This window comes from Panthera uncia, assembly GCF_023721935.1.
Source record: "Panthera uncia isolate 11264 chromosome A3 unlocalized genomic scaffold, Puncia_PCG_1.0 HiC_scaffold_11, whole genome shotgun sequence".
Classification (NCBI taxonomy): domain Eukaryota; kingdom Metazoa; phylum Chordata; class Mammalia; order Carnivora; family Felidae; genus Panthera; species Panthera uncia.
The window spans coordinates 48396461-48411422 of record NW_026057578.1 but is presented as its reverse complement, the minus strand read 5'-3'; the positions used below and the strand labels follow the sequence as shown (position 1 = coordinate 48411422).

Genomic DNA, 14962 nt, shown 5'->3' with positions numbered 1-14962 from the left:
GGGTCTTAGAATATGTTTTTGGAGCATCTGCTAGGGACAAATTCTAGATGGATCTTGGATTTGAACCAGGAAGGCAGTGCTACAAATTTTGAGAATATTAAGCATTTAAGTTCAAGGGGGAGAGGGGCAGGTGAAGGAGATCAAACCCAAGTCCTTATTCCAGGACAGTGGTTCCTAACTTGTGCTGGACACTGGCATTACCAGGCTGTGGCCCTGCTCAATGACATCAGAATTTCTGGGGCTGGGACCCAGGCAGCAGGTATTTTGTAAGTGCTGTGGAAGGAATCACTGTCCTAGAGAGATGGCCCCTGTGTCCCCTAATATTATTATTAGGATAATAATATTAATGGTATTCAAAGTAAAAGTGTAAGCAGCCAGGGCTATTGTGACCCTTATCTTAGGAGACACTCCCACTTTTCCACCAGCTAAGTCTTTGGTCACTCTGTGGTTATTTAAAACAAGTGAAAAGTAGAAATGAAACCCAAGAATTGATATTCATCAGAAAAAAAAAAAGTCATAAGCAAAAAAGCTAAAAGATAATTTTTGTTAAATAATGAACACTCGTAAAACAGCAGTGAAATGGTATTAAAATGTCTGATTACTTATTTCTCAGCATTCATCGGATAACTTAAGCAGCATGAAGCAGTAGTTGCACTTAAAAAAATGACAAGAAAATAGCTATTCATTTAGTCGACAGGGAAGGTTCATTTCCTTTTAAAGATCACTGGTGTCACTGCTCATCACCAGGGTGTCAACACAGGCATCTTTATGCTGAGATGGTGTCCACAGCTCCTTTGCCTACAGTTCCTGGAGCAAACTTCAGGGTCTTTCTGGGAGGGGTCTCGGGAGGGACTGTGGCCTGCCCCCCACCCTAGATCAGCGAGGCCCGAAGACTGCATATTGCTGCGTGGTGGCTGCTGAATTTGGACATATTCCAAAGGAGGCCCAATGTTCCCAGGCTGGGGGCAGCATGGAGGGAGTGTCCACTGGGCCTGGAGACAGACCCCATGTGATTCTGGACTTGCATTTTTAGGGCTGGACCCATCTGAAGACCAGTGGCAGCTGGGAGGACTGCCAGCAGTTCTGCCTCTCTTCCTGCCAGCCCCATTTTCTTCCTGCAGGGAAGGATCGTGGACAGGGAAAATGATGGAGGAGTGAAGCAGGGCCACAGACAGAAGTGACGAGTCCTCTGCCCTCTGCCTATTGCACCATATTCCATAAAAAATAAACACATTTGAATTGTTTGTGTATTGCTAATGCTATGGCATTCCAGGCACTGGCAGGCTGCAGAGAGAGCTGCACTGTCATGAATCCACCAGAATCCATCCAGAGACGGCCTTGAGGGTCAGGATCTTTGGAGCTTCCCTTTGGAAGGGTCAGCAGTGCCCATGTGCCTCGTGCTCTACACAGTGCTGTGAAAATGAAATTAAAGGGTAAAAACAAAAGAAACCCATGGGTAGAAAATCCCAGGGCTTTATGGAGTCGTTTGGCAATAATTTATAGTGTACAGCATCACACAGGTGTGTCTGTGTGTCCTCCCCTTGCCAGCCCTGCCTTCTGTGCATCTGCACACAACTGGCCACAGGTTCTTCTCCTATGTGCCTGGAGGAAGCTCATAGGTGGTTGTTCTTGGAGAGGTAGGCGATGAGGGCCACAGCCACGCCCACGTAGATACCAGTTCCAATCGTGATGGATAGCACAGCCAGGAACAGGGCCCGCCGGGAGCTAGTGCTGGCCTGGTGGAAGTCACCCTTGGCCACGGCTTTGTTCGTCTGTTGGAGAGAAAAGAGAGAGGAAAAAAGGAAGTCAAGATGAGCAAGTCAGAGCAAATGAAGTGACTGTAGTGTTCACCTCTGGTGCCTTTCCGACTTTGAACTTAGCTGACAACAGACAGGAAGGACTTGCCAAGGGGTAACTGGGTGTGCTCCCAGGTGTGATGCAGCTGTTCTATAACTGGCAAAGAAGAAATAGGGAGGTATTGCTTCCCCAGACTGCAAGGCAGTTAAAGCTTAAAAAAAGAAAATTGTCCCCAGGAATACCCATGGCTGGCAGTACTCCACCACCAATGTGGGGTCCAGCGTCTTGGGAACCAGGATGTGAGGGATAGAGTAGATATTACAGCCTCAGCACCCTCTTTTCTACCCATAGATGATAGTTTATTTTATTTGGAAAAACACTGAATTTCCTTTTTTTAAATTTTTATTTATTTATTTTTTTGAGAGAGTGAGCAAGCCAGGGAGGTACAGAGAAAGGGAGAGAGAAATCCCAAGCAGGCTTCACCGTTTCAGCATAGAGCCCGACGTGGGGCTTGAACTCATGAATTGTGAGATCATGACCTGAGCCAAAACCAGGAGTCAGACGCTTAACTGACTGAGTCCCCAGGCACCCCGAATAACACTAGAATATGTTCACACTTACCTGATTTAACTTTAAAATATAGTAGGGGCGTGAGGAAGGAAATTATAGTTCTCATTTCCCAGAGAGGATACTATGGCATAAGACTGTTAAAGCAATTTCAGGATACTTAACACTTTAGTCTTCAGCTGGTGGCCATGGAACCCAGCATTCCTGACCATTGACCTTCTTCACCATAGCTGCAGTTGGTAAAATTCAGCCATCAATAAAATTATGATGTAAGACCAATACCCCCATTTCTGGTCACTCAGTTGCCTAATGAGGTGTTGCTTTGATAAAATTCATGTTTCTTGGGATCACAAGATGGATAGGAATGTGGAGGCTTGGGATGTTGTATCTGGTTGGGTATTTTGCAGCAGACCCTATGTACTCATCCCCAACCCCTTCCTTAGCTGTCCCTCTCCACAAGTGAGACTAGAAATGTTACACAAGAGCATGGAGACTGTCATGAGTTTCAGCTGTAACCATCCTAAAAGGACCACTTGAGGAAAATGATGAATTTGGCTGATGGGGGTAGAAGCTACCAGGACCCCCTAACCCCTGGGAGGGTCAAGTGATGCTGAGGAGGGTTAACCCCAAGATGGCTGGGGATTCTTTGTGGTCAGGGAAAGGCAGAGCCCACTGTCCAGGTCAATGTCCTAACTCACTCTCTGGCCCATCTCCAGAAAACCAGATCTTCCCTGGGTCCTATCTCCATGTGTCATCAGTGGTATTTCTGCATTGTGTAGGCCGGTATGGGTGTGGTATGTTGTTTACTCAAACTAAGGTATGCCAAAACCTTTGCAACAGACCACAAAGGGTTAGACTCAGAAGTAACTCATGAGATGAAGTTCCACCCTGCCCAGTCCTGACCCTGACTGATGAAATGTGGAGCTCTGTGTCTGGTTGAGAAGGGACTCTGGTCTGCTTGGGACCTCTCTTTTTCCTACCTGTTGGATCCTGGAGGTCAGTTTTTGCCTTCCTCTCCTGATTTTCTTTCTTGGAAAGGAGCTTGGGAGCTCACTGCTGACAATTCTTGATGAAGCAGAGCTAAGGGAAGGCTGAATGAGAAGCCTCCTAGGACAATGCTAATTAATTAATTAAGCCTCAATTAGCTGTGTTTCATTTTCTCTAGCAGCACTCCCAAACACCCCAGTGTCTCATAACATGATTCCCTAGAAATGCCCATCCTTAGCCAGGCGGCCACATTCCATCAGAATGGGGCTTTGCTACTATCTCTCATTACCACTACCCTTAAGGCAATCTGCCCTGGGCCCTGCTACAGGAGAGGACAGACAGGAAGGCAGGGGACACTGGGCACTCCCTCCCCCTGAAAACAGGCCCTGCCGGGAGTGCCTGTGTCCCGACTGACCCATCTCATCAAGGCTCACATGTTTCAGTAACTATGTTTAGTAGTTGCCTTCCTGGCTCAGCTTTAAGTTCCAGAGACGGGTCCACACCTGCCTTGTCCACACGGTCTGCCTGAAGCCTGGGTGGATGGTAGGAACTCACTGAACATTTCATGAATGACCGAGTGGACTGTACAAGATCAGCTCCCTTCAAATGCTTCCAGGTGGTACTGGCACCAGATGCACCCTCCTGGGTTCTCTGGTGGTCTGTGTGAGGAAGGTAGTGGCACTGGGCAGCCTTGACCCAAGCTCTGGCCCAACTCTGCAGACATCTCCTCTGGCAGGTTCTGAGCCCATGGTGCAAGTGCTCTACTCCCCAGGAGCCCAGAAGTGTCGGCTGGGGAATCAAGCTCCACAGTTTACTCTCACAGTGCAAGCTGGGAACACCCTCTATGTTTTGTTTGGTTATAGGGCAACTGTTCCAACAGGAAGTGTGTTGTGTTGGAGATGCTATCTGCTGAGATGTATCAGAAACAGCAAACAGATAGAGCCTCATTGGCAAGCAGGCTGCTTTTCAGCAATGCCACTCACCATCTGCATTTTGCAGAAGCTCCTGTGAGGTAGCAATGCTGTTTACACTCCACAGACTGGGCATCCTGGTCTAACAAAGGTGGTCCCTGACACACATCCTTTGTTTCAGAAAATGGATCCTGTGGCTACAAATCAGCTTGTATCTCCTTTGAGGTACAACCTTGAAGAAATGTTTCCATACTGAAAACTTCTGGGCTAAGTCTCCAGGCTTTTCTTGCTATGCAGGAGTGCAGGGGTCTGGTCCTGGATCCAGGGGTCTGTGAAGCCCTGATGCTGAAAGCAGGACTGTGTGCATGTGCATTTTTATGAGCTGAGGGTCAGCCAGGCCTACTGGATTCCCCCAGCAGCCATGTTCCCAGCTGCTCTGACTGCTGCATTGGAGTGGGTGGGGAAGGAAAGGAGATACCAAGGAACAGAGCCAACCTGGCATCTCCTGGTAGGGACAGGAGGACATTGCAGATGCTTGCTTCTTGGCTAGAATAAGCAGATGTTGTTTGCTTGCCTTAACTGGGGATCTAGACTTGTCTACACCCCAGTGTGCACATGCAGCCCATGGTTTATACTTGAGTGTGCTGCAGGCATGCTGAGAGGCCTTACTTGGAACGGCATGTGGGTCTCATCAGCACAGACTGCACCATGTCAGATGGCTCTGCAGCAGGACTTCTCAAACTTGGGGCACATTCCAATTGCCAGGAAGCTTTGAAAACTCCTGATGCCCAGGCCACACCCTGGGCCAGGGAAGTCAGAGGCTCTGGGTTGGGACCTGGCTTCTGTGCCTTTCATGCTTCCAGGTGATTCCAGTGTGCAGGCAAGGTCGAGACCAGGGTGGCCAATTGTCCCAGTTTGCTCAGTACTGAGGGGATTCCCAGGACTTGGGACACTCGGTGCTGCAATAGGGACAGTTCAGGCAAACTGGGATGAGACTCACTGCTTTTCAAGAAGGCAGCCCTGGTCTGGCGTGGAGAGCATCCTGATGACCCACCTTTTCCCAACAGAATCACCTTTCCATGTTAGCAATAGAAGGAATGAAACTGGGAGAGTCGGAGCTCAGGGGGTGAACTCAGCCTCCTGGGTGTCCCCACCTGAGATCGTGGCAGCTGTGTGCCCTGATGGCCTGTCCATTCACCATGCAAGGCACTTCTTTGATTCCTGCATGTGGGCATTTGCAGAAAGGGAAGCCACTCACACCCTCAGCTCTCACACTTTTGTTTTTAGCTTGTGGGGTGTTATTTCTAAACCTCATTCCCTCTGGTTTATGGCCCTAAGGAGTATTGGCTGGCATTTTACCTCCTAATAGCCTCCTTTCTAATGGCAACATGGGATTGACCTCTGTTTTTGTGGGGCCAACATGCCCTGCAGGTGGGAGCCCCATCCTTGATCCTAGTCTGTCCTCCTGGAAAATGCCTTCTGCTGTGGAAGGTGATGTGTGCCAAAGGAAATGGACAGCTTAAACTCCCTCTCGCACTTTGTTTTTAGGCACTCAAATAACTTACTTGAGTCGTCTTGTACTTGTCGGGGGCCCCTTCCTCCTGACTTGCCTACACCTTTCCCACTTTCTCTAGCTGCCGGCTACAGACCTTTCCACAGGTGGACCCACTCACATTGTCTTCGGTAGTGCCTGCTATAGTCCCCGTGCCCTGCACACAGCATGCATGGCCTTCTTGACCCTGAACCCCAATACTGCTCAGCCTCATCTTCTCCCACAGTGGGGTGACCTGCCACCAAGGTCCTCCCACTGTGGGGTCAAGGATACTGCCAGCCCCTGGGAGTGTGCGTGTGACTTTACTTAAAATCATGTGCTCCACCTACTTTATTTAAAAAAAAAAAATTTTAACGTTTATTTATTTTTGAGACACAGAGAGACAGAGCATGAGCAGGGGAGGGTCAGAGAGAGAGGGAGACACAGAATCTGAAACGGGCTCCAGGCTCTGAGCTGTCAGCACAGAGCCTGACGCGGGGCTCGAACTCATGGACCGTGAGATCATGACCTGAGCTGAAGTCGGCCGCTTAACCGACTGAGCCACCCAGGCGCCCCATCCACCTACTTTAAAAGGGGAGGAGGGAGTCTGAGACTTGGGGTTCCCATCTGTGCAGTGGACCAATGGGCATGACGCTTGGTCAGTGGAAGCTCTGACACTGGCTCCTGCCCTTCACTCTCCAGACCCACGCTCTTCCCACATTTACCTGCCTGTGGCTGGGAAGCTGCCCTGGTTCCTTCTCCCTAAGGGCCTCTCAGGGAGATTAGAAGAGGGGGACAGGGATCACCACCTGTGAGGGCTGCAGAACCGATGACTCCTGCAGGTTCAAACCCTCCATCCTATTCTCTCCAGGCCTCCTCATTCTGGCTTCTCTGACATGCCCACTCCAGTCACATCCCTGTCCCTTGTGGTCCCCACGCCAGCCATCTTTGTAAATCAGCCCTCTGCAAATGATCTAATTGGGGTGAGTCATCTATTTCTTGACTGACCAGCTACAGCTAAGACAGCAATAAAATGTTTGCATCAGCTGTGACGTGGCTGTGGGCCTGGGGCAGGCTCCCTGAGGACCTGACCTGCAGGCTTTTTGTTGCCTGTGAGAGGCCAGCAGGCTTCCAGGCACCCATCCTGGGCAGCCTTCTCTCTCCTGATGGCTGTGTTTATCATCCATTGCTGAGGAACACATCATCCCCAGCTTTGGCTTCAAACAAGAATAAGCACTTCCATGTCTACCAGTTTCTGAGGGTCAGGAGTTTGAGAACTGCTCAGTGAGGTGGCTCTGTCCTGACCTAAGTGGGGCTTGGGCTGCATTTACTCTTTCCTCAACATCCTTACTGAGTTATGGGCTGAGGCAGGCCACAGGGCTGGGGAAAGGCAGGTCTCACTGGCTCAGTGTCCCCTTACTGGAAGTTGCTGGCTCTTTCCTCGTCGCCTTGTTCACCTCCAGTCTGCCCGGACTCTCCTCCTAGACAGATGGCCTGTCTTCGGGCATCTCAGGATCTGCTCCTGGGGACCCTTTCACGAAAGTGTAGCTATGGCTCAGATTGGCTCCTGCTTGCACAGGTGAATGTGAACTCCCATGAAGCCAAGGGATGCACTCATGGTATCACAGTCAGGAGCTCCTCCAGTCAGATCAGAATCAAATCTGTGCCAACTCTTGGGGCAGTGACAATTCTGGCTCCTGGGACTAGGCTGAGAGGCAGTCCTCCCATGGAGCTCATGTTCACAGGGTGGTTGCCTACAGGCAGCTTTCCCTCAGCATCACCTCTGTCACCCCTGAAGGCAGAACTGGGAGGGCCACCAACTGGACAGAAAGAAGCATGACACTGTAAGCCAGGCCCTCTGGCCCAATCTATAAGCAGCTGTTCCCATTTGTACCCATGAACAGGACAGGAAATCCACCTGCTCCTGATTTGGGGTGGGAAACTTCTCCCTTGGGGATGGGTTTTCCTTCCCTACCCTTCCTCCAACAGGTCATGAGTGAACTTTTTTACTTTCTTTTGGGGATCTTTTGCTTAGAAGACAGAAAGTACAGGTGGCTAGCAAGTTCTTGACCAGCACCTAGCTGTACCTTCTGTGGGACCCAGACTTGCACCCTCTGGAAGGTGGCTAAAGTCATAAGGGAGTGGGGAGCCTTAAAACACTGGGGCAGAAAGAATCTCCAATCAGAAAGCAAGAAGCCTCAGACTCCACAGGGCACCTTGGGGGCCTGGCTCAGCCACAGGCCTGACTGGGGAAATGTCCCCCTCCCCCCATACCTTGGAGGCACTGAGTTCTTCAACAGCCTGATGGAACATTTCACACTGAAACACTAAATGGACACTCTGGTTCTTTGGTTACACAACTACCCTCATTTATCTGGTTGTGAAGATACATAGAAAACCTGACTTTTAAACTGAAGAACAAAAGGAAAACAGTGCTAAAATTCCTGAAAGCCACTGGCTTCTTCTCCTCTCTCTTGAGTGAAGGGATTTAAACTGAGGAATTAAAAATCATATAAACAAATAATGCACAACCAGGACAAACACACTGTGGCTAAGTGTGAGGTCAGTCAGCTGTGCCACTGGGGTCACACCTCCTGAGGTGAGGCCAGGCACCAAATCAGACCACCACATCAGGGGCACAAGTCATCTATCACAAGGCAGGAAGCTTCTTATACTCATTTAAGAATTTAAATTTGCTCAGGTTTTCATGATGAGACAGTCCATCTTGCAGAGAATTAGTTAAATTTACATTCCTTGGGTGGCACTTTTTAATACTTTTGCTTATTTATCCACAGAAACGTCTCTCTGTTGGTGGTGACAGAACTTTCCTAGTCGTAACTTTTAGGGGTTTCATCTGCAGGGACTGGCTTCTTTGCATGATCTCTGACTAGATTCTAGGCCCTGCTTTCCTCTGATGCTTCCTGTGTGTCCAGGTCTTGCCACAGCTGGAGATCAGCCAGGCTGTCCAATTCTTACCCACTTTCCAATGTGGCTCCCCTTCTTGTTGCCCACCCAGGTCCTGGGTTTACCTGAGATTTATAAGCCCTTGACCATATTTGTTTGATGCTCCCTACCTTTCTTCTGCTCACTCACAATAGCTAGAAGTTCTGTTTGAGGCTCAATATCATAAGAGACATGGTGCTGGATAGCTATATAGCCGCTGAACATTTCCCAATTTTCAAAACAGGAGAGGAGAACCAAATCAGATGTCTGAAGCCCTGTGTCCCCCTGGAGAGGACAAAAGGGTTGGGTGTTTGGAGGCAGGGAAGGGAATTTGAAGGAATCTTAAAGTATGCTGTGAGACCCAGGCCCACTCCATTAGGAGGGCAGGTGTTTGCCTTTCACTGTAGGCCCAGGGTGAGCAGGTTAAATGGGCACTGGGGTTCTCATGTATGTTCCTTGCACTGAGGGAACATGACCAATTCCTGTCTGGAGAATATAAAAGGCAGATGTGGGCTTGCCAGTGGCTTCAGGGTCAGGGCTGAAAGAAGTGCTGTTCTGTGGGTACAGGCCAGGCCCTCCCACCAAGAACTAGACATGGTGGGCTGCCACTGGGACTGTCTTAGATCCTGTCCAACAGAGGCCAACTGAGGGTCAAGCAGACCTCCACAGAAAATGCTGACAAAGATGCATGGCTTGTCTCATGCAAACTGTAGTTGAGGATGCAGAATGCATGTGGGATATCTGCAAAGAACCCACAAGAATGCCTAGATGAGAAAAAAAGCTGTATGCATCCTCCAGGGCCAGAAATCATGAGGCCTCACATGACAGCCTGAGTTGGGTAAGACTGCTCTACCCTCTATCTGGCCATGTCTACCATGTGAAAGGGGAAGACACCATGGCTGGCAAGCAGGGAGGAGGGGAGTGGGGGAGATACTGCTCCCCTCCTTCCCAGGTGTGCAGCCATGCCCCAGCCAAGCACATCTTGAAAGAACTGTGCTGTACACCACCACCCCCCCCCACCAGGCTCAAGTGGGAAAGGGACACACTACCAATTATTAGTGAGAATGTGGAAAAACAAATTCTCACACAGCCCTGGTAGGAGTGTAAATTCTTATCACTACTTGAGAAACTATCAGTCTTCTCACAGCTGAACATATGAGCACATTATACAACAACAAATCTACTGTTAGTAAATACTTAAATATTACTTATATGTTCACCAAAGAACATCTACAAGAATGTTTGTAACAATGACCATCATAATAGCTCCAAACAGGAAGCCAGACAAATGTTCAATAGCAGTAAAAAGGATAAACAATAATGATACCCAGTAATGGTAAGGAAATAAATCTCAGAAACATAATGTGGAACAGAAGAAGCTGGACACAGGATTCTATTTACATAAGTAAAAAACAGGCTAAAGTAGTCTATGCTGTTGGCATAGAAGTAGGTTAGTGGATATCTTTGGAGAGGGTCAGTAACTGGAAGAAAGCATAGTTTAAAAAATCTACTCTTGCACCCAAGATAATTTTAGAAGTGATTCTACCAAAAATTAAATGACCATATGAGAACTATTCATAAAGAATAGAGAAACTCATTTTATGAAACTAGTAAAACCTTGATATCCAAACCAGAGGAGAAGAGGGAAGGAAAGGAGATGCTAAATTCTCTATACAGACAGATGCAAATCAAGTGAAGGTATGCCCTGGCTTCTCTCTACAGACTGCTCTCTAGCTCTGTATTTGCAGTGGCCTTTTAAATTCTTAACTCACCTACTATATCCTCAGAGAGCCTTACCTGCCCCTGCTGAGGGAGGGGCTGCTGGGGGTCCAGCACTCACCACTCTGGTGCCTTGTAGCTGCATATTTCAGGAGCCTGGATGGGTTCATCACAGTTTACTCCATGAATATAGAACAGATTACAGTACAGCCTTTTCTACCATGGTTTCTGAGTGCAAACACGCTTTGGTCAGAAACATTTCCACTACAACAGGAACCCTCTGGGGCATCCCTGTGGCTGACAGTCACTGGCCTTATATAGAGTCTACAAGCTGATAAGGAAGATATAAATCAGGGGTATCCACAAAGGAAATATTTATAATCATGACCCCTTTCTGTGTAAGGTGAAGCCTACTTGGCTCTGCTGCTGAGCACAGGAAAGGACTTGGCTTTTTAAGTTTGGGCATGATGCAATGCTCTGCGTGACAGAGGGAGAAGGGTTTGCTGCTCCTCGGGGAATCCAGGAGAGGAGGGGAAGAGAAGAGCCAGGAAGAGGGTCAGAAGGTGGGTCAGAGAGGGACTGTCTAGTGTGTGCCATGTAGGAGAGCTTTCTATGAGGATGGAGGTGTTCTATGTCCGTGCTGTCCAGCATGGTGGCCACTAGAATATGTGCCTCGCGTGACTGTGGAATCTCTCATGGGGACATGCACTAGCCCCAGACCTCGTGTCACTTTGGCAAGGTTCTCTATGCCAAGCTCCATCCCCCTGCTAGGAGACCATCTCCCCTTCTTGAGATGATCTGAAATGTTTTAAAGGGTCTGGACTCTGGTCCTTCACACATGGGCCAGGAACCATGGGCCAACATTTGTCTTAGCTCTGGGTTGAGTTTCTCACAATCTTTGTCAAAGTCTTCACTTCCCTTGGCTAGAAGTATTGTTTGAGGGTCTAGTAAAATCATGATTTTCTCTTAGAGACACCCTGCTGCTTTGGTTCTCTTACACTCATTTTGAGGGGAAGAATAGGTAAGGTTGGATGTTTCCACGTTCCACATCATCCACAGACACATTCATTTCATTCCTGTTGAGGAGCTGGGTCCAGGCACAGGTGGGAGGGCCTGAGCAGAAAATGCCAGCACCTAACACCAACCTCCAAGATTTGTGACAGGCTCCTGAAGACACCTGCTGCCTCCAGAATCATCTCTTTGGAAATTTATAGCACTTTGGATATTTTATGACTCATTTTTCCTCTAGTACCAATATCTGTCTGGATGGATTACATTGCTTTGCATTATTGCAAAGGTTATTTCCATTATTCATTACAGTTAACATTTGCTATGTACTAAGGTACTCAGAGCTGTACTCAAAGAAGAGGCAGACTCCATGTAACATTCTAAAGGAGAACAGCAAGATAATTGGGACATAAGCCACAAGAATGGAAGACCTCTCAGAGGCAGGTGCTCTCACACCAATCCTCAACATGCATGTTTCTTTCCTCACATGTATTTATTTCCACATGCATTTTTATGATTTCCCCTATTTTAAGTCATTTAAAACAACAGATCTTATATTGCTAATTAGGTCCGAACAGCAGAAAAGAGACCCGTTAGGAAACAAATATACCGATTGTGTTTGGGTAAAACCTGACTCAAACCTCAGTCACCTGGGCATGGGCACAGAGCACCGGCCTTCGAGGAGCCACTCCACCTGCCTTTGGTCTGGGCCCCTGAACTCAGGGGGAAGGGAACATCCTGTAGAAATGTCATCAAAATCATTTCTTCTGCGGATCTCATTTCACAGAGAACACAACTGCAACTACACACACATCAACAGTGACCACTGTGCCACGCTCATGTGGGATGTATGAGCTACTGCCACCTCGCATTCTCCATGAGGGCTTAGAGAAGCCACCAAACCCTAGAGGGCACTCAGCTCCTGCAAGTCCTTCCCAAGGGGCCTTCCACCCTGTGGCCGAGGTTTCCAACTCATTCACACCCTTTCTCCCCCAGAGGCTGCCTCTGGCCCCATCCAGAGAGAAGACTGCCTTGGTTTCTCCACACACTTGTTTGTTTGCCTGTTAGGGGAGGGCTGGAAGGCTGGGACTCCTCAAGTGAGAGTCCAGGGAACCTGAGTGGAACCCAGGCAAAATGGGAGCCCCTGGGGAGGGTGAGAAGACCTCCACTCTGCACTGTCTCCTGGTGTCTCCCACTGCCACCTCCCTGCCCAGGCCACCCTCTGTGTGCCTGCCCAGTGCCCCCAGCCCCACCTGCTTCTTCCAGGGTCACATGTGGTCAGAAAGCAGATTGTTAGGGAATAAAAGTGATCATGAGATCATAGGAAGTTCTATTATTAAATAAGAATTAGAGACAAAATTAGCAGGACTGAAAATTGTCACCCTCCCCATTTCTCAAATTTGAACAGCTATAAATGGCTATACATTTGGCTATTGGCTTATTCTGTATCTTTCATTATTTTAAAAATATGTGCTATATAAATATATATGTGTATCTCTATATACATAGACACACACATACCATATATTATATATACATATACACACATACCTATATATATATATATATATATATATATATTATATATGCACACCTTCCCCAAATATGACATTCATAGGGAAAGTGCACAATTCATAAGCATACAACTTGGTAAATTTTTACAACATGCACATACCTGTGTAACCAGCGGGTTACTGGTTGGAGAGCAGAACCGAGTCAGCTCCTGGAAGCCTTCTCTGGCCCCTTGCTGTCACTCTCCCCCAGCAGTTATCACTTCAGAACTTCCTATAACAGATCCTAGAGTGTAGACACTAGTGTGTGTGGCTTCCTTCACCTGTGAGATTCATCCCTGTTGGTTACATAGATAATTTATTGTCTAGTGTCCTACTGTATGAATATTCTGTAACTAATTTGCCCATTTTCTTGTGTAAAGATAATTTCCAGTTTTGGGCTATTATGAATAAGGCTGCTAAAAGCATTCTAGTACTTTTTAATGAACATATATACTTATTTTTGTTGGTATGCAGCTAGGAGTAGACTTGTTGATAATAAGGTATGCATAATAAGGTTCAGTCTGTAAAATAGATTTTATACTCACAGTAATAGGCATGCAGGTTTCTCATAAACCAATGTTAATACATTATCATAAACTAAAGTCCATGTTTTAAGCTTACTATCCACCTTCTGTCCTGGGATCCCATCCAAGATACCATATTGCATTCAGATATCATGTCTCCTTAGGCTCTTCTTGGCTATGATAGCTTCCCAGGCTTTCCTTGCTTTGGATGACCTTGACAATGTTGAGGAGCACTGGTCATACATATTGTAGGATGCTCCTCTACTGACAGTTGTCTAATGGATTTGAGGGAGGAATACCACAGTGGTAAAGTGCCCTTCTAATCACTTCATGTCAAGAGTACATCCTATCAACAGGACTTATCACTGGGCATACAGACCTTGATTGTCTGGCAGAAGTAGTATTTATCAGGTTTCCCTATTCTAAAGTCACTCTTCTTTCTACCTTTGCATACTGTCCTCTGTCAAAGGAGGTCACTGCATAGCCCACACATGATATGAGACATGTGCTTTTCTTCCTTCAGGGTGGAGTGTCTACATAAATCATTTGGAATTCATCTGTACAGGAGATTTGTGTGTTCTCCCCCATGAATCAATTCATCCAGTCACTTATTTATATCAGTATGGACCCTGATATTATACATTATACTTTGGCTTATCATTCAGTACTATTTGTCACTTTGACCATGAAAAGATTTTTCAGGCTGGCTCCTATGTCCCCTTGACATGCTCCCATCCTTTTGATTTTGGAGCACTTTTCCCTTTTTGTACTGTAGGATGCTGCTTCAGGCTCATCCTGTATATTTCCTGCCCAAATCCTATAATCAGCCATTTCCCCATGGACCCCTGATTGTTTTTATTGGAAAATTGGTGTTAGAAACAAAGATCTGGGCACTGGGTATGCTTGTCACTATAGAAGTGCCATTGATTATGGGCTTTCTCCCTATAGAGTTAGGAAATTTCAAATCTATGTATCATCTATCTATTATCTATCTATCTATCTATCTATATCCATGAGCATCTAGTAGTTGTCTCAAACTGTTTGGGTACTTAGCTAAAGGGCAATAGATCGCTAGAATGTTCACTACTCTGTCCTAGGTACTGTGTTTTAGTATCAAGACCTTGTGACACAGTGACTTTGCTTATCTTCAGTTACAGATGAGGAAAATGAAGCACAGGAGGGGCAGTAACTTGTTCATAGTCATACAACTATTCAGCAATATATCAGAAATCTGTAGGTCTGACTCTAGAAAACTGATCTTGCATTAAGCCATGCTGCCTCTCAAAAATGCTTGGGAGGCACTTTGAGAAGGAAACTGTAGAAAAATTAAAAGTCATCAGCCATACCACCTGAGATCACTGTAGTCAGATGGATGATGCTGTGTCAGCATAGTTCTCTCCTGGTTGGTGGACTGAGCCTCTT

The 14962-nt window shown here is 47.1% G+C and overlaps 1 protein-coding gene across 1 annotated transcript in view; it reads right to left on the bottom strand.

The window, feature by feature from the left end:
• Positions 1 to 579: 579 nt before the first annotated feature.
• Positions 580 to 14962, bottom strand: part of SYNDIG1 (synapse differentiation inducing 1) — a 100419-nt gene continuing 86036 nt past the window's right edge. The window contains exon 3 of the mRNA XM_049651232.1: positions 580 to 1772. Coding sequence (XP_049507189.1) covers positions 1614 to 1772 — 159 coding nt within the window. The 3' untranslated portion in view covers positions 580 to 1613. The remainder of the gene's footprint in view (positions 1773 to 14962) is intronic.